Raw genomic sequence first — 21,342 nt, forward strand, 5'->3', positions numbered from 1 at the left:
GGGAGAGAGAGATCATTGAGAGATGAGAGAGAATCATTGATCAATGAGAGAGAATCATTGATGGCTGCCTCCTGCACGCCCCCCACTGGGGATGGAGCCTGCAACCTGGGTATGTGCCCTTGATGAATCGAACCTGGGACCCTTCAATCCACAGGCTGACACTCTATCCACTTAGCCATACCAGCTAAGGCAAAGTTATTATTTTGCTTCTGAATAGTCTACTACAAAATATTTAAACAGATATGTGGGGTTTTCTATGATGACATTTAAAAGTTACACTTTAACAGCAGATTGGACCTCAGGTAGAATATGCAGTGGGTTCTCCCCAATCCCTCATCTCATTCCAGTTTCAGTTTCTGTGGGATACTGGAAGCCCACATGTGGTTTGAGATCAGGGGTACCCTGCAGTGAAAACACTGATCTTTGTATTTTTGCTCTGAACTTGACAGATATAGGGTAGCCCTGCTGTAGATTTTGTGCCAGTATCTTCTGTAGGGCTGGTTTGCAGGTCACACTAAACCTGGTGGTGACATCGAGGTGAAGGTTGGGGCCACCCCCTTGGGAGGACCAGGTAGCTTTGCTCTGCTGCATGGCCACAAGACGCCTTCTGAATGCAGCTGCTGTCTCAGAGGTTCATGCTGTAGCCAGAAGGGTCCCAAGCTAGAAGTGCTAACTACATGGCACCCGTGGATCTATCACTGAGAAATTGCCAAACACTTAAGTATACCACAGGCATGTGCTAGATACAGGGAACACAGCTGTGAAAAGGATCATGCTGTCGTCCCGGCCCTTTTACTACATATACATAGATATAATTCCCTCACAATTATCTTTCAGAAAAGAGGGAATCATATTGTTTTGGAATATCTTGTAAAGCAGGGATTCTCTTAGCTGCCCAAGAAAGAGCTGCTTAGGGAAGATACATTGGCTTAAGCACACTTTTTTTGTGCTACCTTTAGGTGTGTATTATAGAGATCATCTGTCAGAAAAGAAGAGAAATTATTTTATTGAGAAATTATTTTGAGGATAAGCAAGCATCCTCAAAGCATTAAAGATCACTTAGAAAGCAGCACAGCAAGCAGTTACATTGTAGACATCATACATACACACTTAGTAGATGAATGGGGGGAAAGTACCATGTGCCCTAATGATACATGACTGTGCTTGAAGCTTGAGATAAAGTTTCTAGAATTCAATCATGGCCCTGCAGACAGCAGTCAATAAAGAAGATCAGCTATATGACAATAGATTTAGTTGATGGGAAAGATGCTGATACTGTTAAGACATGTAAAGAACAGCACGAAGCAATAATTCCAAGTTAACATTATTTTAAATGATCGGTTAAAAATATCTGTAGTTAAATTCATACAACGATTATTATAAGCATACATTTGATTATATCAAATTTAGAAGTGTGAGTGGACTCAAACTTTTTTAAAGCTTCTCATTGGAGAGTATGCAGAATTGATTTAATTTTGGGGCAGCCTTGCATTTGCAGATATTGGGTATGTGGTAGAGGAGACCTGACTAAATAATAATGGGACAATTATAGCAAAAAGTGCTAAGCTGCATCCGTAGAGGAAGAGAAGAGAATGGGCACCAAATAGCCTGAGAAGTCAGGGCTGGAGGAAGTGACCTGAACTAAACCTGAAGAGCAAACAGCAATTCGCTAGGTCAGTGGTCGGCAACCTCATTAGTCAAATATCAACAGTACAACGATTGAAATTTCTTTTGAGAGCCAAATTTTTTAAACTTAAACTATATAGGTAGGTACATTGTTATTAACTTAATTAGGGTACTCCTAAGGCTTAGGAAGAGCCACACTCAAGGGGCCAAAGAGTCGCATGTGGCTCGTGAGCCAGTTTGCCGACCACGGAGCTAGGTGGGTTTAGGGAGGAAGTGTTAGAGCGCATGTAGTGATTCCAGGGCAAGCCAGGCTCTGGCCCTTTCAGAAAACTGGAGATACTGCAGTGTAGTACAGGGGGAGACTGCAAGGGAAGGAGGCAGCTGGGGCACAGAGGTGAGGGGGAAGGTCAGTAGGGGCACCTCAAGGAGGACCTAGCACAGTACCTTGCTAAATTTGGATGTCATGATAAGAACACTGCAGGGACTTTCAGATGGGTGGGTTGTAAGCAGGGGAGTGAGGTTTTGGACTGATAGTGAGCTAACCCATCTCTGCTGTGGTGTAAAGAAGGGATCCTAGAGCCCATTGCCCCGTGGAAATGGCTGAACGCGGGGGTGTGGGGGTGGGGTGGGCATCCTCTGACCGTACACTCAGCACACTTGTTACTCTTACCTTGTTATAGGTGTGGGCACTGCCAGCGGCTGCAGCCTACTTGGAATGAACTGGGAGACAAGTACAACAGCATGGAAGATGCCAAAATCTACGTGGCTAAAGTGGACTGCACGGCCAGCTCAGACGTGTGCTCCGAGCAGGGGGTGCGAGGATACCCCACGTAAGTGGGAAGGGCACATGCTTCCCGTATCTTCCAGGTTTTCCACTTCTTTTGGCCAGTTGCCTTTGGCCAAAGAAAGCCCCAGTTACATTTTTGGTACCTTCCTGTATAGTTCTGAGGCATGAGGGGCTGCTAAATTTAAGCAGGCAGTCCCTGTTGTTAGGAAAGATTATATTTAACACCAGGTCTATATTAGTTGTCTTTTTGTACCTTCTATGGAAAAAGCCTTTGATTAATCAGTGTTGGGTTTTCCTGTTTATAGGAACATGTGTTTTCAAGATAAAAGTGATGGTCTCTATGAGGTCCTGTCATGTTTGATGTTCACGAGGACGTTACACAATTGAGTACAGATTTTGTCATCAATTTAGTATTGATTTTTGATCACTCTTATTTCTAAGCATCTTCCTAGAGTATTTCCCATGTGACTAGCACAAGGCTATTTCTTTTGGACAGAAAGTTAACAAAGTGGGATACAGTGTTTCTGACAAGGAACATGACTTCCTCCCTTGACAGTTAAAAGGGTTTTTTGGTTTTAAGAAATAGAAATTGAAACTGCCTTAATAAAGAAGGGGATTCATTAGTAGGCTGTGAGGGAAGCTCTGAGACTCAGCTCCAAAGATTTGGGGGCCTGTTTTTATGGGTCTCCCTTAAGATGTCTTTACCTTCTGGCTCTGTGTCTCTGTTGCCAGGTGGACTTGGCCCACCACTCACTGGCCCAGCTTAGACGGGTGTTCATTCCGGAAACAGTCTTGTGGCCAGAGAGGCAGGATCTCGCAGGAAAACAGCAGCCCCATTCAGACCACACGGCAGTGGAGAGCATTTCTCCAAAAAAGGGAAGGTGCTGTTCCCAGGAGGACGGCGGGGGCGTTGGCTGCCGCAGCCCCAGAAATGCTTGTTCACATTGATGGGTTAAGGAAAGTCTATCTAAAACCTGAGCGTATCTCCCAACCTGAGAGTCAGGATGGAAACGTGGAAGGAGCTCTGGGCTGGAACCTAGAAGCCAGGGTTGAATCCCAGCTCCACCATCTAGTTATCGTGTAACTCTGGCCGCACTGGTTAACTTCTGAGTCAAAAGTAGGACACTGAGACTCACCCCACCCCCTGAACATTGTTATGAAATAGCATGTGTGCAAACACCGTTCTGAGCATACCCAGCAAATGTTAGGTTTCCCCTAACATTTGGAAATTCGGCACTTCCAGATAGGACTCTGGAATTCTTGGTCTTTGGTGAATGCTCGCTAATCTAAGTGCCGTAGTTCAAGTCTGCATCAAGTCAGGTCAAATAGAGATAAAACTTCCCACCATGTGTACCTGCCTAAAGGCACCAGTGTCCTGTGCGTCATCACATTGCCTTTAACGTAAACTCTGCTGGGATGGAGTGTCCCAGAGAAGCGGTCACTGAGTCATGGGAGCAGGAGAGGAGATGGATGCTCACTTATTTGAGAGCCTGTGACTGCAAAGTGCAGGGGCCGCAGAGATGGTTGACTGTGGTGGCCACTCTTAAACAGCTGGCCATCTGTGGCCATGTGGCTGTGTGCACCACCAACCATGCCACAGGGAAGGCGAAACAACAGGAGCTGTCACAGGGCTGAGAGGGCGCACAGTAGGGGCAGCAGAGAGGGGAGTAGAGGTTCCACCTGGACTTGACTATATGAGCTATCTGTCTGCAACGCTCTTCACAGATTTTAAAAGATCCGTGTTGGATCATGTGTCCAACATTATTAAGAATATAAGGTCTCCCAGATAAAACCATGCACTGGTTTTGTGTTGAAAAAAAGGTAAAGTGAGCTTACACTATGCCGGATGTGATTTGGGAAGGACCTTGCGTGCCCATCACACACAGGTGCCTGGGGAGAGATTTGTTTCATTGAAGGCAGGAGGCAGATGTGTTGCATAAGATGTAGTCGCAGGAGGGTGTTCATAGGTTACCTGTTGAGCTTTTACTCCCTCTAAAATGGTCCTCATCTCATAGAGATGTTGCAGGGCCTGAATCGGATAGCGGATGTCAACACCTGAGCGTGGGGTGTGTGTGTTGGTACATCTGCTTTTGTGTCATTCTTCCTGGCCCCTGTGACTGGAGGCGAGGATTGGTGAGGGAGGCATTGAGTTCCCGTGCCCCTGCAGGTGGCTGACTGTGCTCAGGAAAGTGTTGAGGTCCTCCTGTGGAGCCAGAAAATAACCTTCGTCATCTGGGAGAACGTGAGCGGGGGCAGGGCTGAAAGAGGTTCCTAGGGCTGCCGTAACAGAGTGCCACAAACTGCTGGTTGAAAAGAACAGACATTTATTCTCAGTTCTGGAGGCCAGCAGCACAAAATCAAGGCATCAGCAGGGCCATGCTCCCTCAAAACCTATCAGGAAAGCCTACTTGCCTCTTCCCTGCTTCTGGGGGTTTGCTAACAATCTTTGGTGTTCCTTGGCGTGTAGACGCATCCCTCCAGTTCTCCATCTTCACGTGGCCTTCTCTCTCTGTGTCCAAATTTCTCCTTTTCATAAGCACACAGTCATAGTAAATGAGAACTCACCCTATTAGCCTCAGTTTAACTTACCTCCGTAAAAATCCCCTTTCTACGTAAGGCCGCATTCACAGGTACTGTGGTTAGGACTGCAACAGATCTGATTTGGGAGACACAGTTCAGTCCATAGCACTATCTCATTGCTTGTAGCAGAACTTTCGTCACATTGTTTTCCACAGTGACCCATAAATTTGCTCCCCGACAGTCTCCTTGAAAAAGAAATAGATCACCCAAACTCCCAAATGCCCATTTGGAGGTCGGTGGTAGCAGAACAGTTTGGTCTTGTACCCTGCGGCTCTCTGTCCCTCCACAGTGAGAATTGAAGTCCGACTGAAAAGTCTGTGGAGGAAGCTCTAATTTTATTCTTAGGCTCTATGGATTTTAGGAAGAATCTCAGACTTGGGCAGGCAGAGAAGTTTTCAGTCCATCAAGAAGAGATTTTTAAAAAGTGCTTATTTTGTTTTTGCTCAAAGCACACCACGTTGGGAAAATATCACAGGTTGGGTTTTACTGATTTTTAAAGTTAGCAAAGAAATGGGGAATGCGTTTGACAACGCCTTGTCCTTTCTGATATTTGAGGATCCTGAAGCTCTTTGGAGAGAGATGCTTGGAAGGGAGAAGGGAGGTGGAGGGGACAGTAGCATCTTCTAGTTCTCTGGGCCAAGCACATGTTTCCAGAGCTTTATATGGTCCCAGCGGTGGGTCTGGGCATTCTTTTCTTCTTCTTCTTTTTTAAAATTATTGTTTAAGTATTACATGTAGTATTACATATGTCTCCCTTTTTCCCCATTGGCCACCCCCCGGCACATTCCCTCACCCCCCTAGTATCTGTGTCCATTGGTTATGTTTATATGCATGCATACATGTCCTTTGATTGATCTCTTACCCCCCTTCCCTCCCCTGCCTTCCCTCTGAAGATTGACGGTCTGTTCAATGCTTCTCTGTCTCTGGATGTATTTTTGTTCATCAGTTTATGTTGTTCATTATATTTCACAAATGAGTGAGATCGTGTGATATTTTTCTTTCTCCGACTGGCTTATTTCGCTTAGCGTAATGTTCTCCAGGTCCATCCATGCTGTTGCAAATGGTAAGAGTTCTTTCTTTTCTTTTTTTTTAAATATACATTTTTTTTTATTGATTTCAGAGAGGAAGGGAGAGGGAGAGAGAGATAGAAACATCAATGATGAGAGAGAAGCATTGATTGGCTGCCTTCTGCACACATGTGCCCTTGGCCGGAATTGAACCCGGATCCTTCAATCCGCAGGCCGATACTCTATCCACGGAGCCAAACCGGCTAGGGCTGAGTTCTTTCTTTTTTACAGCAGCGTATTCTTAATTGTGAAATCATACTTTGGAGTTGCTTACAATGCTAAACTTCAGGAATCACAGGCATACTGGCCAAATCTAGTTAGATTTCGGCTTTTTGTTATGGTTGTAAAAGTGTAAGCTGCTGAGGAAGTGGCATGAATATTCTTTGTTGGAGGCACATTAGGAAAGTCAGCTAAGCCCATCGCAGGATCTTAGCTTCTGGGTGAGGCCATTAAGCCTGTTTTAATGTAAAGACCTCCTGCAGCCAATGTGTTGGTTTTCTGGTGTAGCTGTGGAACTTCATTTTAAGTCATTTGGGGAGGTAGCTGGTCAAACCCACAGTTCTGATCGCTGCACATCTTACATTCTGACACTGCATTTTGGGCATCTGCTAACGAACTCCAGGTGCATGCTGTAGAATGTAAGGGGTGTTTCAGGTGAGCAGGCTTGCCAAAAAAGGCCTGTCTGTGTATTTTTCTGTCAGTAGCTACATTTCCCCCTCCGTCCTTGATGCCTTCTACTAATTCTGTCAATAGAAGAATTAATCCCGCCCCCTCCTTCCTTGACACCTACTACCAGGTGTTATCACGAGCATGTTTTCCCATGACCGGCGGCATGATACAGGGTCTGGAAGCATTAACTTGAGCCTCTGGCGATGTCTTTTGCTCACCTCTGAAGGAATGCTCCATGCTCTGTCTGCAGATCTCTTCAGAGGCTAATATTTGTAGAAAAAAGAAAAGATTCCTTCTCTGTGGGGAAGTGAGTAACCATCAGCCGTTGTCAAGGTTGTTCTTACACCTGGATGCTCATGCTTTGTAAGTCAAGGAGCTGTCACGGCAGCCTGGGAATACAGTGCTGTTTCTACTACAGTTCTCATTTTAAAAAATATGAAAAAGCAGGACATACAACTACTAACGCTGGGAAGGATGGCACACCCCTGGCAGGGAAAGCTTGAGAGCTATGCACAAGTGAACACCTGCAGCCTGGGGTTTAAGTCACAGCTTTGGGCTTGATGTGTCCACCTCAGCTTTATTTTTCTTGAATAAAATATAAAACTTTAAAAACTATAGGATTAAATGAATATATCATCTCCTAGATTATTTTTTTTTCTTTGCAAGTTTCATCAGAGAGTGGCAGATACTGCCTGGCTGCAGCCCACTGATCACTCACTTCCTGGCTGCCTCCCTAAACCAGCTTGCTCCCTGATATGACGGTGCTCTTTGCTCAGAGCAGTTTGGAGTGCTTTAAAAATCTGCTGTAATCCTGTGTTCCCCTTTCAGCTTGAAGCTGTTCAAGCCTGGCCAGGAAGCTGTGAAATACCAAGGTCCCCGGGACTTCCAGGCGCTGGAAAACTGGATGCTGCAGACACTGAACGAGGAGCCTGCCGTGAGTGCACAGAGGGCTCCCTCCCTCTCTTTCTTCCTACATTTTGGGGTAATAAAGAGGCCAGTTTAGGTGAAAAGTTAAGGATACTATTTTGAGACTACTTTTTAGTTTTTTAGGACTCATTGATATAAGATTAACTTTTTTTCCTTCTCAAATTTTTTTATTGTGTTAAAAAACACAATAAAAAATGTACTGTCTTCACTGTTTTAAGTGTACAGTTTAATGGCATTAAATACATTCATCATGTTGTGCAAAAATCACCACCATCCTTCTCCAAAACTGTCTTCATCTCTAAGACGGAAACTCTGTACAATTAAACACTAACTCCCCAACCCCCTTCCCCCAGCTCCTGGCAACCACCATTCTACTTTTTGTCTCTATGTTTTTAACTCTAAGTACCTTATGTAAGTGGAAAAGATTAACTTTTAAAAAATTTTTTATTATGGAAATATTCAAACACGTACAAAAATAGAAAGAAGAGTCTAGTGCCGTGATGTCCAACCCGTGTGCCGCAAGAATTTTTAAAACATGCAATAGCTGACTCTCCCGGTAGTTAGTTATGTGTGCCACGAGATGAAAAAGGTTGAAAATCGCTGGTCTAGTGAATGATGTCTGAGTGATGAGGAGTGTAATGAAGGATGGTCCCCTGTGCCCATCCCTAGCTTCAACAAGTATCCCAGAGTGTGAATCCTTCCTTTTCTCAACCCTCAGTCCGTAAGATGTTACTGGCTTTGCTGATATTGTAACTTAATACTCTTAAAACTTTTAGTGTCTTAATTTCCTCCATACACTAAGGGCAATATCAGGAAGTTGTGGAAACTGGGTGATTTCTGAGGTATTTTTTAAAGACATTGCTGTGTGTAGAAGTTTACTTACTGAAAAACATTTACAATCCTCTCCTCTTTGACGTTGGGAGTCTTAATTTTTTTATGAGTCATTGTGATTGTAAATCATTCTTTACGTGTCCCTTCGAGTGTGGTGCTGACTGCTCAGTCCTCAGGGGCTCGGGGACCTTGGTGGTCTGTGGTGTTGTATTGGTGAGGGACTGGAAAGGTGGCCAGTATTCCCATGCTGGATGTTTCTGACGAAAAATTTTAAGAGCCGCCGAAGTCTTTGAATGTGGTTTCAATTTAAACACTTAACTTAGACTACTTTATTGTATCAGATAGGTGTTCACAGACTTAAAGGTTGTTTGTGCTCATGTGCGATTCCAGTCTTTGGGGGGGCTCAGCTGCTACTGCTGTCATTTTCCAGGGTGTCTGTGTGGTCCTTCATGATGTGTCCCTTCAAGTTCAGTGCCAACTGTCAGTCCCCAGAGGCTCAGGGGACTTTGGTGCCTCCTACGTGCACCTGTATCTCGCATCTTATAGTCTATGAGTATATGGTGAAGAATGCTGGAATGCGGCATTGAATAAGTTGACCAGAGGCTTGTCTAATTTAAGTAACATGGGAAACCACAAACCTCACAGAGAGTAATTTGCATCTCCATCTTGGCAAGAGAGCTGGGAGAGCCAGGTGCGACTTTCATGTAGATTTTAGCTTCAGATTGTTTTCTTTTGTGAAAATGCTCTCTGATGGGAGGAAGCTAATTTTAGAGAGGAGTTAATAGTTTCGAAAAGACTTTTAAAATAAACTTTTCACACAACATAACCCACAGTCTTCTACGTTGACGTTATTTAAGAAACCCGCAGCCAGTATCAGAATGGCAGAGAGGCTCATCTGTGGGCCACTAAGCATCCTGTTCATGGGGGACAGCCATGTGCGGACTGGGAGGGCCGTGCGTGGGGCCAGGGCCAGGCTCAGCGTAGATGTCCTGAGAAGCAGCGTCTTGTCTCAGTGTGGGAGGGCACGGTGCATGGAATCCACCCATCACCACCCTAGAATCACAGTTAACCCACTGGCCATATCTTAGTGCCTCAGAGCAATAGGGATCTCAGCCAACTGCTAGAAACAATGACTGTCCTTCCGGTAGAAGAGCTCATATATTCAAACTTTATATTGCAATCTGAAAACCTTTTCAGTTTGAACTTTGCTGTTTATTGTAAACAAATTTTTTTTTTAAGTTGTTATCTGTATTTATATCTATGTAACTTTGATATATACATTTTTATATTTAGACAGGATAAATTTAGATTTTTCCCCTGAGTGTATGGCAATATTAAAGAAACTCAAAGGGAAGAAAACCTACCATTTCTTACAGTCTGCCACAATTTTTACATTTCCGTGTTTACATCTGTATTAAACAGTTATAGTCATATAAACATAGTTCATTTCATGAATGACCTTCTTATATAGTGATATTGTTTTTATACTGATCACATATCATGACAATGGATATTTAGTTATTTATAATTTTCTGTCATCAAAAGTACTGTAAGGAACATGTTTATAAAGGACATTTTTTTTCTACCTCTCAGGAATGTGTTTAGAATATATTCCCAGACATAAAATAGCAAGACAAAAAATAAATAAATAAATAAAAGCAAGACCACTTTTATGGCTCTTGATCAATATTGGTAGATTGTTTTCTTAAGAATCTAGAGTGGGAAAAAGATGGCAGCTGGCAGGACGGAGGTGCGGGAGAGGGTGTGAGTGAGTGAGCGGGTGAAAGGGGAGTGTGTGGATATGTGTGGTGTGGGTGTGAGTGAGGGACAGTTAGATCCTGCAGGAGTATCAGGGGCTGGCAGACCAGGCTCTCCTGGATGGGGAGCCCCTGCCATCATTGCAGGCACTACCTGGGCTGCTGGGTTCGGGCACGGAGCCCACACCATATTGAAGGGGAGAGCGGCATCCTCTAGGAACTCATCATCACCATCACCCAGACTGGCCTTGGACACTGCTCAGGACCCTGCAGCCACACCAGCCAAAGATAGTCCTGCTGCCTGGCCTGCATGCAGACTTGCAGACCTTAGGACGTCCACTTCCAAGGGTACACGGCTCCCACATCAGTAAGTGGGACTTCCCTGCCCCGGCTGCCAACCTCCAGACACTGCAGTCGTGCCGAACCAGCACGCACGGGGCCCACTCACTCCCCGCCCTGGCAGGCGGCTTCCCAGTGCTTCTGGGAGCTGCCCCTGGGCGCGTGTGCATCCAACTAAGGGTGCACGTCCCCTGTAGCAAAAACTCGGACTTACCCCGTGCTGGCTGCCAACCTCTGGACACCACAGTCACACTGAACCAGCGCACGTGGGGCCCCCTGACTCCCCGTCCCGGCAGGCGGCTTCCTGGTGCCTCTGGGAGCTGCTTGTGGGCACACAGGCATCCAACCAAGGGCACACGGCCCCTGTAGCAAAAACTCGGACTTCCCCCTCCCCAGCTGCCAGCTCACAGACAACACAGTTGTGCTGCACAAGCGCGCGTGCCACCCTAGCCCACCGCCTCGGCAGGAAGCTCCCGGTGCCTCTGTGAACCCCTGCAAGGCAAAAGCATACCCAACCAAGGGCGCAGGGCTCCTGCAGCAGAAGCTGGATCTTGCACCTCCCCGGCTGCCAGCATACGGTCTCCACGGTGCACCGCTCCAGCATGCAGGCCCCCTGAGCCCACTGCCCCAGCGGACAGCTCCTGGGTGACTCTGTAAGCCACTGCTGGGCACGCGCATACCCAACCAAGGATGCACTGCTAATGAATCAGAAACTGGGACTTCCCCCTCCCCGGCGTCTGGACACCACAATACGCCACAATCGTGCCGCTCCAGCGTGTGGGCTCCAGGAGCTGGCAGATAGCTCCTGGGCCCCTGGGCCCCTCTGAGAGCTGCCACTGGGCATGTGCCTCCCCAACCAAGGGCCCACAGCCCCCTCCACGACTTCCCCCTCCCGCCTGCCTGCTCTGGACACGGTGAGTTACTGAGGACTTGCCTCCCTGGACAAGGTCACACGGCTTCAGCCACAGACACTAAGACTCCCACATCTCCAGCTGCTGGCTCCTGGACCCCCTCGTGATTCTCAGAGGGAAATCACATGGGCCAGAGTCCCACTGCCTCAACTGCAGACTATGGGACAACTGCTACCCATGGTCACAGGCTCTGGGACCTCATAGTGAATTGCAGAGTGACGCTACCTCAGCAAGAGTCACACAACACTGGCCAAAGTCACAGTACCTGAGCCTCAGGCCCCAAGACACCTTCTTCCCAGGCCATGGACTCCAGGAAATCACAGTGAACATATACCAGTGAGACCTCAGACAACCCTTTCCATAAAAGCCGGAACCACTATCACATCCACAAAAGCTTACACAACGAAACCGGGGGTGAGTCACATTGCCAGACAATCCGTGGCGTGACTTCATCCACAAATGAGAAATCAACCTTCAAAACCCAACTACCTCAGAAGATCCTAAATAGCACAAGTAGGGGGCTCCACTAGATCACCAAGCCCAGGGGATCTGAGAGACTGCACCACTGGGTCCCAAAAATAACCAACTACGTAGAACCACCCCCAAAAGAATCTGGATAGCAAAACAGTTGGATCTAAGACATACAATTAAAACAATACAGCAAAAAATGGGGAGACAAAAAAAACCCAATACCCAAAGACATACAATTAAAACAATACAGCAAAAAAATGGGGAGACAAAAAAACAACAACAACCCAATACCCAAAGGAAAGAAAAAGGTGAATTACCAGAAAAAGAATTAAATGAAATGGAGGCAAGTAACTGGACAGAGAAGGAATTCAGAGTAATGGTCAAAAGGAATCAAGAGGAGATGAAGAATGACATAGCTGCAATAAAGAACACAATGGAAGGCTTCAACAGTAGAGTAGTAGAAGCAGAGGACCACATCAGTGAGCTACAAGACAAGGTAGAAAAAACCACACAAACACAGCAACAACTGGAAAGAAAATTTAAAAAGCAGGAGGAGAGCCTAAGAGAGCTTTGGGACAACACGAAATGAAACAACATCTACATAATAGGGGTACCAGAAGGAGAGGAAGCAGAACAAGGAATAGAAAACCTGTTTGAAGAAATAATAACAGAAAACTTTCCTGATGTTGGGAAGAAAAAAGCCACACAAGTCCAAGAAGCACATAGAGTCCCAAATAAGATGAACCCAAAAAGACCAACACCAAGACACATCATAAATTGGCAAACATCAACAACAAAGCAAGAATCCTAAAGGCTGCTAGAGAGAGACAGACAGTTACCTACAAGGAATCTCCCATTAGACTGTCAAATGTTTTATCAACAGAAACTCATCAGGCCAGAAGGGAATGGAATGAAATATACAAAGTGATGCAAAGCAAGGGAGGGAATCCAAGAATACTATACCCAGCAAGGCTCTCATTCAAAATTGAAGGTGAAATCAGGAGCTTCACAGACAAAAAAGGGATAAGGGAGTTTATCACTACCAAGCCAGCAATGCAAGAAATGCTAAAGGGACTGCTGTAAATAGAAGAAACAGAAAGGGAAGAAGGAACACAGGCATAAAGAATAAAAATGATGACTAACAAGTACTTATCAATAATAACCTTAAATGTAAATGGATTAAATGCTCCAATCAAAAGACATAGGATAGCTGAATGGATAAGAAAACATGACCCTTATATTTGCTATCTACAAGAAACCCACCTCAGAACAAAGGACTCACACAGACTGATAGTGAAGGGATGGAAAAAATTTTCAGGCAAATGGAAATGAAAAAAAAAAAAAAGAAAAAGCTGGAGTAGCAATACAAAATAGACCTCAAAGTGAAGGCCATAACAAGAGATAAAGAGAGTCACTTCATAATACTAAAGGGAACAATTAAACAAGAAGGAATAACTATGGTAAACATATATGCACCCAATATAGGAACACCCAAATACATCACCCAAATACATAAAAAAAACCTGGAAAAAAAAAAACCTTCTGGAAGATATCAAGGGAGAGATTGATAGCAATACAATCATAGTAGGGGACTTTAATACCCCATTGACACCACTGGATAAATCATCTAACCAAAAAAACAGCAAAGAAACAGCAATCCTAAATGGCTCACTAGAGCAGATGGACTTAATCGACATCTTCAGAATATTTCACCCCAAAGCTACAAAATATACATTCTTCTCAAGTGTACATGGGACATTTTCAAAGATAGACCACATATTAGGACACAGGCAAAGTCTCTTCAAATTCAAGAAGATAGAAATCATATGAAGCATCTTCTCCGAACACAATGGCATAAAATTAGAAATCAACTACAATAAAAACAATGAAAAAACAAACAAACACTTGGAGGCTAAATAGCATGCTATTAAACAATGATTGGCTTACCAAAGAGATCAAAGAAGAAATTGAAAACACTCTGGAAACAAATGGCAATGAAAACACAAAAATCCAAAATCTGTGGGACACAGTGAAAGCTGTCCTGAGAGGGAAATTCATAGCTCTACAGGCCTACCTCAAAAAAAAACAAGAAAAAATGGTAATAAATTGTCTAACCCTGCAACTTAAAGAATTAGGAGGAGAGCAACAAGAAAAGCCCAGAGTAAGCCAAAGGAAGGAAATACTAAAGATCAGAGCAGAAATAAGTGACATAGATTCAAAAAACAAAACAATACAAAAGATCAACGAAACCAAGAGCTGGTTCATTGAAAGGATAAACAAGATCAGTGAACCTCCAGGCTCACCAAGAAACTAAGGAAGAGGACCCAAATAAACAAAATCAGAAATGAAAGAGGTAAAGTAACAACCAACCCCACAGACATACAAAGGATTGTAAATAAATACTACGAACAACTCTACTCCAACAAACTGAACAACCTCAACGAAATGGACATATTCCTACAAAAATAAAAGCTTCCAAAACTCAATCAGGAAGAATAAAAAAAACCTGAATAGCTAATAACTACAGATGAAATTGAAACAGTAATTAAAAAACTTCCAACAAACAAAAGCCCTGGACCAGATGGCTTCATGGGGGAATTTTACCAAATATTCAAAGAAGAACTAAAATCTATCCTTCTCAGACTATTCTAAAATATTCAAGAGGAAGGCACACTTCCAAGTTCTTTCTATGAAGCCAGCATTATCCTAATCCCCAAACCAGATAAGGACACTACAAAGAAAGAGAATTACAAGCCAATACCCCTGATGAACATAGATGCTAAAATCAAAAAAATTCTAGCAAATTGGACCCAGCAATACATTAGAAAGATCATACACCATGACTAAGTGGGATTTATTCCAGGGATGCTAGGCTGGTACAATATCCCCAAAACAATAAATGTGATGCATCACATAAACAAATTGAGAGACAAAAATCATATAGTCATATCGATTGATGCAGAAAAAGCATTTGACAAAATCCAGCACCCTTTCCAGATAAAAACTCTCAGCAAAATGGGAATAGAGGGATCATGCCTCAATGTAATAAAAGCCTTATATGATAAACCTACAGCCAACATATTCAATGGGCAAAAACTAAAACCATTTCCCCTAAGAACAGGAACAAGACAGGGATGCCCACTCCTGTTCAACATAGTACTGGAAGTGCTAGCCATAGCGATTAGACAAGAAGAAGAAATAAAAGGCATCCAAATTGGAAAAGAAGAAGTAACATTGTCATTATTCGCAGATGACATGATATTGTACATAAAAAACCCTAAAGATTCCATCAAAAAACTACTAGATTTAATAAATGAATTTGGCAATGTAGAAGGATACAAAATTAACACCCAGAAACCTATGGCCTTTTTATACACCAATAATGAACTCACAGAAAGAGAAACTAAAAAAATCCAATTTACCATTGCAACAAAAAAATTAAGATACCTAAGAATGAATTTAACCAAGGAGGTAAAGGACCTGTACTCAGAAAATGACAGGATGCTGAAAAAAGCAATAGAGGAAGACATAAACAAGTGGAAGAATATACCATGTTGCCCTAGCCAGTTTGGCTCAGTGGATAGAGTGTCGGCCTGCAGACTGAAGGGTCCCAGGTTCGATTTTAGTCAAGGGCATGTACCTTGGTTGCAGGCACATCCCCAGTAGGGGGTGTGCAGCAGGAGGCAGCTGATCGATGTTTCTCTCTCATCAATGTTTCTAACTCTCTATCCCTCGCCCTTCCTCTCTGTAAAAAAAAAATCAATAAAAATAAAAAAAGAATATACCGTGTTCATGGATTGGTAGAATCAACATCATTAAAATGTCCATACTGCCCAAAGCAATCTATCTATACATTCAATGCAATCCCCATTAAAATACCAACGGCATATTTCAAAGACCTAGAACAAACTCTCCAAAAATTCATCTGGAATAAAAAAAGACCCCGAAAAGCTGCAGCAATCTTGAGAAAAAAGAACAATGTTGGAGGGATCACAATACCAGATATCAAGCTATATTACAATGCCACTGTTCTCAAAACTGCCTGGTACTGGCACATGAACAGACCTATAGACCAATGGAACAGAACAGGGAACCCAGAAATCAACCCAAGCCATTATGCTCAATTAATATTTGACAGAGGAGGCAAGAGCATACAATGGAGTCAAGACAGTCTCTTCAATAAATGGTGCTGGGAAAACTGGACAGATACTTGCAAAAAAATGAAACTAGACCACCAACTTACACCATACACAAAAACAAACTCAAAACGGATAAAGGACTTTAACGTAAGATGAGAAACCATAAAAATCTTAGGAGAATCCATAGTCAGCAAAATAGCAGACATATGTTGTAGCAATATCTTTACCGATACAGCTCCTAGGGCAATGGAAACTAAAGAGAAAATAAACAAATGGGACAACATCAAAATAAAAAGCTTCTGCACAGCAAAAGAAACCATCAACAAAACAATTAAGAAAGCCCACTGCATGGGAGAACATATTTGCCAATGTTATCTCCGATAAGGGTTTAATCTCCAAAATTTATAGGGAGCTCATACCACTTAACAAAAGGAAGATAAACAATTCAATCAAATAATGGGCAAAGGATCTAAATAGACACTTTTCGAAAGGACATACAGAAGGCCAAGAGACATATGAAAACATTAGCTCAAAGTCACTAATCATTCGAGAGATGCAAATCAAAACGACAATGCGGTACCATCTCACACCTGTCAGAATGGCTGCCATCAGCAAATCAACAAATGACAAGTGCTGGCTAGGATGTGGAGAAAAAGGAACCCTTGTGCACTGCTGGTCGGAATGCAGACTGGTGAGGCCACTGTGGAGAACAGTATGGAGTTTCCTCAAAAAACTAAAAATGGAACTCCCATTTGACCCAGTGATCCCACTTCTAGGAATATATCCCAAGAAAACAGAAACACTAATCAGAAAGGATATTTGCACCCCTATGTTCATAGCAGCACAATTTACAATAGCTAAGATTTGGAAACAGCCTAAGTGCCCATCAGCAGATGAGTAGATTAGAACAGTGGTTGGCAACTGCTGGATTAGAAAACTGTGGCACATCTACACAATGGAATACTATGCTGCTGTAAAATAGGAATTCTTAGCATTTGCAACAGCATGGATGGAATAGGAGAGCATTATGTTAAGTGAAATAAGCCAGTTAGAGAAAGATAAACATCACATGATCCCACTCATTTGTGGAATATAATCAACATCCAAAACTGATGAATAAAAATAGATACAGAGACAAAGAAGCATTGAACAGACTCAAACTTCAGCAGGAAAGCTGGGGAGAGTTTTGGGGGGAGGGGTAAGAGATCAACCAAATGACTTGTATGCATGCATATAAGCATAACGAATGGACAAAAGAATAAATAAATAAATTAAAAAAAAGAATCTAGAGTGGACCCATTTCTGTGACCTACTGTGGTGTTCCCCTGTGGTAGGACTGCACTGGTGACTGCCATAGAGCACAGGAAGGGGTCATGTCCCCTAGTGCCATAAATATCATTTTAATACTGAGAGCCCTTTGAACACCTTATAGCAGCATACAGAGTGTTTTGTTTCACTTGTTGGACTCACTGACTGTTCATTGTCATTCTCTTGGGCTCCTCTGGTGGGTACTTAGTGCTTGGAAGTTTTGACAAACCAGTAGCAGAAAGGAAAACTTCATGAGGTTTATGATTACAGCTCAGGACACCTTTGAGCTGTCAGCACTTTTAAAGCTTTCAGTGACTGAACTTGGGTATTCTCTTTAATAGAAATATGAACTGCCACATAACAATTGAGTAATACCCAGGTGTTGACAGCAAAATGGTATTTCAGTGATCTTTTCTTCATCGCAGCTATACTGGCCTCAAAAACTGACCAATTTAGAATTGTGTAGTAAGTAGTAGGGTAACTGCATAGTTACACACCTTGGTGTCTGCTCAGGTACTGGCAGAAGTGTCTTTTGTTTTAAAAAAAAGTCTATTGATTGATTTTAGAGAGAGAGAAACATCAATTTGTTCCACTTCTTTATGCATTCATTGATTGATGCTTGCATGTGCCCTGACCAGGGATTGAACCCGCTACCTCGGCATATCGGGATGATGCTCTAACCAACTGAGCTACCCGGCCAGGGCAGGAGCGTCTTTCTTAAAAACCCACTTCTTGACGGGAGAAGATTTTACTTTGGGTGGCATACATGCAACACACAGATCTTATAACATAGAAACCCTCACCTGAAATTTGTATGATCATATTAACCAATGTCACCCCAATAAATTTAATTTAAAAAGGGGGGGGAAGCCACTTCTTGTACCTTTGTTGTGTTTGTGTCCCAAACTTAGTCATGTGAGTTAAAGTACAGCTCCTGTTTGCCCTGTGGTTTTTCTCTTTGTTGCTTTGATTCATCTCAATTTACCTTCTCCTCACCTACTTTTCTCTTTTATGAGTCCTTCAGAGTTTTAACTTCCTTCCCAGTTTTTTGTTTTTTACTGTTTGTGTGAATCAATGTCCGTTCTTTCCTCATGGTTTTTCATTCTCAGTTTTGTCCATTTTGCTCTCTTTGTGCCTTTAGGTACCCTTTCCTTTAGATCAGAAATTTTATTTGTATTCTGTGTGAAATCTCACATCCCATTTCAAAGAACAGAGCAGAGTCCTTCAGGGCTGACTGCTCTGTGTGGTTGGGTTTGGGAGAGCAAAGGACAGGTGGTGGGTTTGGCTGTCACCTGTTTCCCGAGGGGCTTCTGACTCCGAGGGGAGTCCTGCGCTGGCCTCCCCCCACACGGCGGCATCCCACACAGGTTCAGGGTGGCCAGGTGAGAAAGGTGATCTGCAGGAGGCTCTAGACCAGTGGTTCTCAACCTTCTGGCCCTTTAAATACAGTTTCTCATGTTGTGACCCAACCATAAAATTATTTTCGTTGCTACTTCATAACTGTAATGTTGCTACTGTTATGAATCGTAATGTAAATATCTGATATGCAGGATGGTCTTAGGCGACCCCTGTGAAAGGGTCGTTCGACTGCCAAAGGGGTCACGACCCACAGGTTGAGAACCACTGCTCTACACAGACACAGGTCACCTCCTTGATGGCTCTCACTAAGTCTTCACAGACCACTCAGTGATTATATTTTTGTTTCTTCCTATTAGACACCAGAGCCAGAACCAGAACCGCCCAGGGCCCCTGAGCTCAAGCAGGGGCTGTACGAGCTCTCAGCGAGCAACTTTGAGCTGCACGTCGCACAAGGTATGGCAGGCGGGTCTTGTGGGCGTTCACAGTGCGATGCACCCTCTCAGAAACACTGACCGTTTGCTACCCCTTCACTTGCTGGGCTTGTCCTTGCCACCTGAGGCCTCACAGAAAGCAGCATCTGGGACACTAACCAGTGAACTGCCACGCGGCCAAAACGGAAACCATCCCCATTTCTTCTGTATGGGCTGGAGTAGTTATGAATTTAAGTTCCCATAATTTTCGTTACAAACCCAGAGATGTTACTAACGAGTCTGATTTTAAAATTGGGCGACCAGAGTCGATATGCGAGGTTTGCGGCTATAGACGTGCGTGACGTGTGGGGAAGGTCCGCCACTTGCGTCTATAGATGCTTATGGTATACAAAGGGTTAAGTAAGGATTTCTCTCTTCAGGGACCATTAGCATCATTGTTTAATGCTCTTCCCCTTGGAAATTCCTCCTTTGGTCTCTGTCCTTAAATCAGAGTTTTAATGCTAAGCTAAGGCCTTAGGTGAGGGAATTTGGAGCTCACAGATTGTGAGTGACACAATTCCTACACTAGCTGGACAGTGCATCCTTGAACAAGAAAGTGTGTTTATATTCACGTTAATCATATACTTATTGACCTGAGCCAGAAATAAAACTTTCTCTTACCTGCCCTGACCAGGTGGCTTAGTTAGTTGGAGCATTGCCCCCTGCACTGGAAGGTTGGGTTCGATCCCCGGTCAGGGCACATACCTAGGTTGTGGGTTTGATCCCCAATCGGGGTGTGTACAGAAGGCAACTGATCGAGGTATCTCTCTCACTTCAATGTTTCTTTCTCTGTCTCCCTCCCTCCCTCTCTAAAATCAGTTTTAGAAAAACCCCACAACTTTTTCTTACCTGTTTAAACTAGAATTTAGTTTATTTAGTGGAACTATTATAACATGTGAGTCAGAGTTCTTCACACTTAAAATCTTTTCTTAGACACATCTTGTTTTTGAAAGTGGGCTCCTAAATATGGAAATGATCTGTGTACAATTTCTGATGTTAATAATATAAGTCCTCCTTTCTTCACACATTTCAGAAGAGTTGGCTCAGCAGTGAATGACTCGCCAACTCCATTCTCAAATGCTGCCATGGAGAGAAATCCTCCCCTAAGACTGGGTTGGAAATGTTGTGAAAGGGGCTTAAAATCGCATCTGGCCTAGTGACTTTGTGCTGTGGGGAGTCAGCCCCCCACTCAGTGCTAAATTAGCTCCCCCCAACCCACTAAAGGTGAGAAGTAACTGGTGCCTTCAGCTGTTTCCACTTTCCTTGGAGATGGCTATTTGTGCCAGCCCCCTGACAGTGCAGCTTCGAGGGGTTTCCCTGCAGGGGGTTCACTTTAACCTGAGGCCAGCTTGGGCTCCCTGCAGGATGTGTTCCCCAAGTCACCTTGTTGGAGACCCTTTCCCGCAGCCAGCCTGGTCCCTCACTCTGCAAGCCATCGCTGCTGGCCTGAGGGTCTCCAGCCTCCGGTCTTGCACCTTCCCGGGGACACTCTGATGGGTCCTTGGGCGTCCTCTCCACCTCACCACCCAGTGTGAGCACCAGAGCTGTCTGGAGAGATGGGTTCAGCCTGGAAGCTAATTTGCTAATCTTTTGAAGCCAGTTTTTCACCATTTCCTTCAAACGCATCATTGCCATAGTGATGAGGCGCTGCTGTGAGCCAGGCCACAGTGTAGCATTCATTGGCTCGTTTTCTCCCTGGCCGCAGCCTGATTTCAGTTTGATCTCAGCCTGACATCTTTAGGCCCAGGATGGTCAAGGTAGCACAGCCTAGGAAAACATCTTTCATGACTAAATAATGAAGTTTGAGGATCTGATTTTTTCCTTCTAGTCAGGAGAGTAATATTCAGTTTTTTAAACCTACTTTATTGTGAAATAAAACACAGATACAGGAAACAAATGTAAGGCTTAGTGATTTGTTATAAAATGGTCACCCTGTAACCATTGTTCAGTTCAAGACAAGCCTCGCTGTCCCATCCCAGTCACAGCCCCCCGAGGAGGCGCTGTCCTGACTTTTATGGAAACTACTCCTTGCTTTTCTTTACGGTTTCATCACCCAAGTGTGTGCTCCTAGATGCTATAGTTTAGTTTGGTCTTTTAAAAA

General features: G+C 43.9%; 1 protein-coding gene across 4 annotated transcripts in view; it reads left to right on the forward strand.

Moving 5' to 3' along the window:
- The first annotated feature begins 2,287 nt into the window (after positions 1–2,287).
- TXNDC5 (thioredoxin domain containing 5) overlaps positions 2,288–21,342 on the forward strand; it is a 30,707-nt gene continuing 11,652 nt past the window's right edge. For 3 of the 4 annotated variants that reach the window (XM_006103871.3, XM_023745096.1, XM_023745095.1), the window contains exons 1-3: positions 2,307–2,456; positions 7,558–7,663; positions 19,128–19,224. In XM_006103871.3, the coding sequence (XP_006103933.1) occupies positions 2,368–2,456; positions 7,558–7,663; positions 19,128–19,224 (292 nt within the window). In that variant the 5' untranslated portion in view covers positions 2,307–2,367. Of the gene's footprint in view, positions 2,457–7,557; positions 7,664–19,127; positions 19,225–21,342 lie in introns of all 4 variants that reach the window. The other variant, XM_023745094.1, reaches the window with a different exon arrangement.

The sequence above is a fragment of the Myotis lucifugus genome, unplaced genomic scaffold (genome assembly GCF_000147115.1).
Source record: "Myotis lucifugus unplaced genomic scaffold, Myoluc2.0 scaffold_516, whole genome shotgun sequence".
Taxonomy (NCBI): Eukaryota; Metazoa; Chordata; class Mammalia; order Chiroptera; family Vespertilionidae; genus Myotis; species Myotis lucifugus.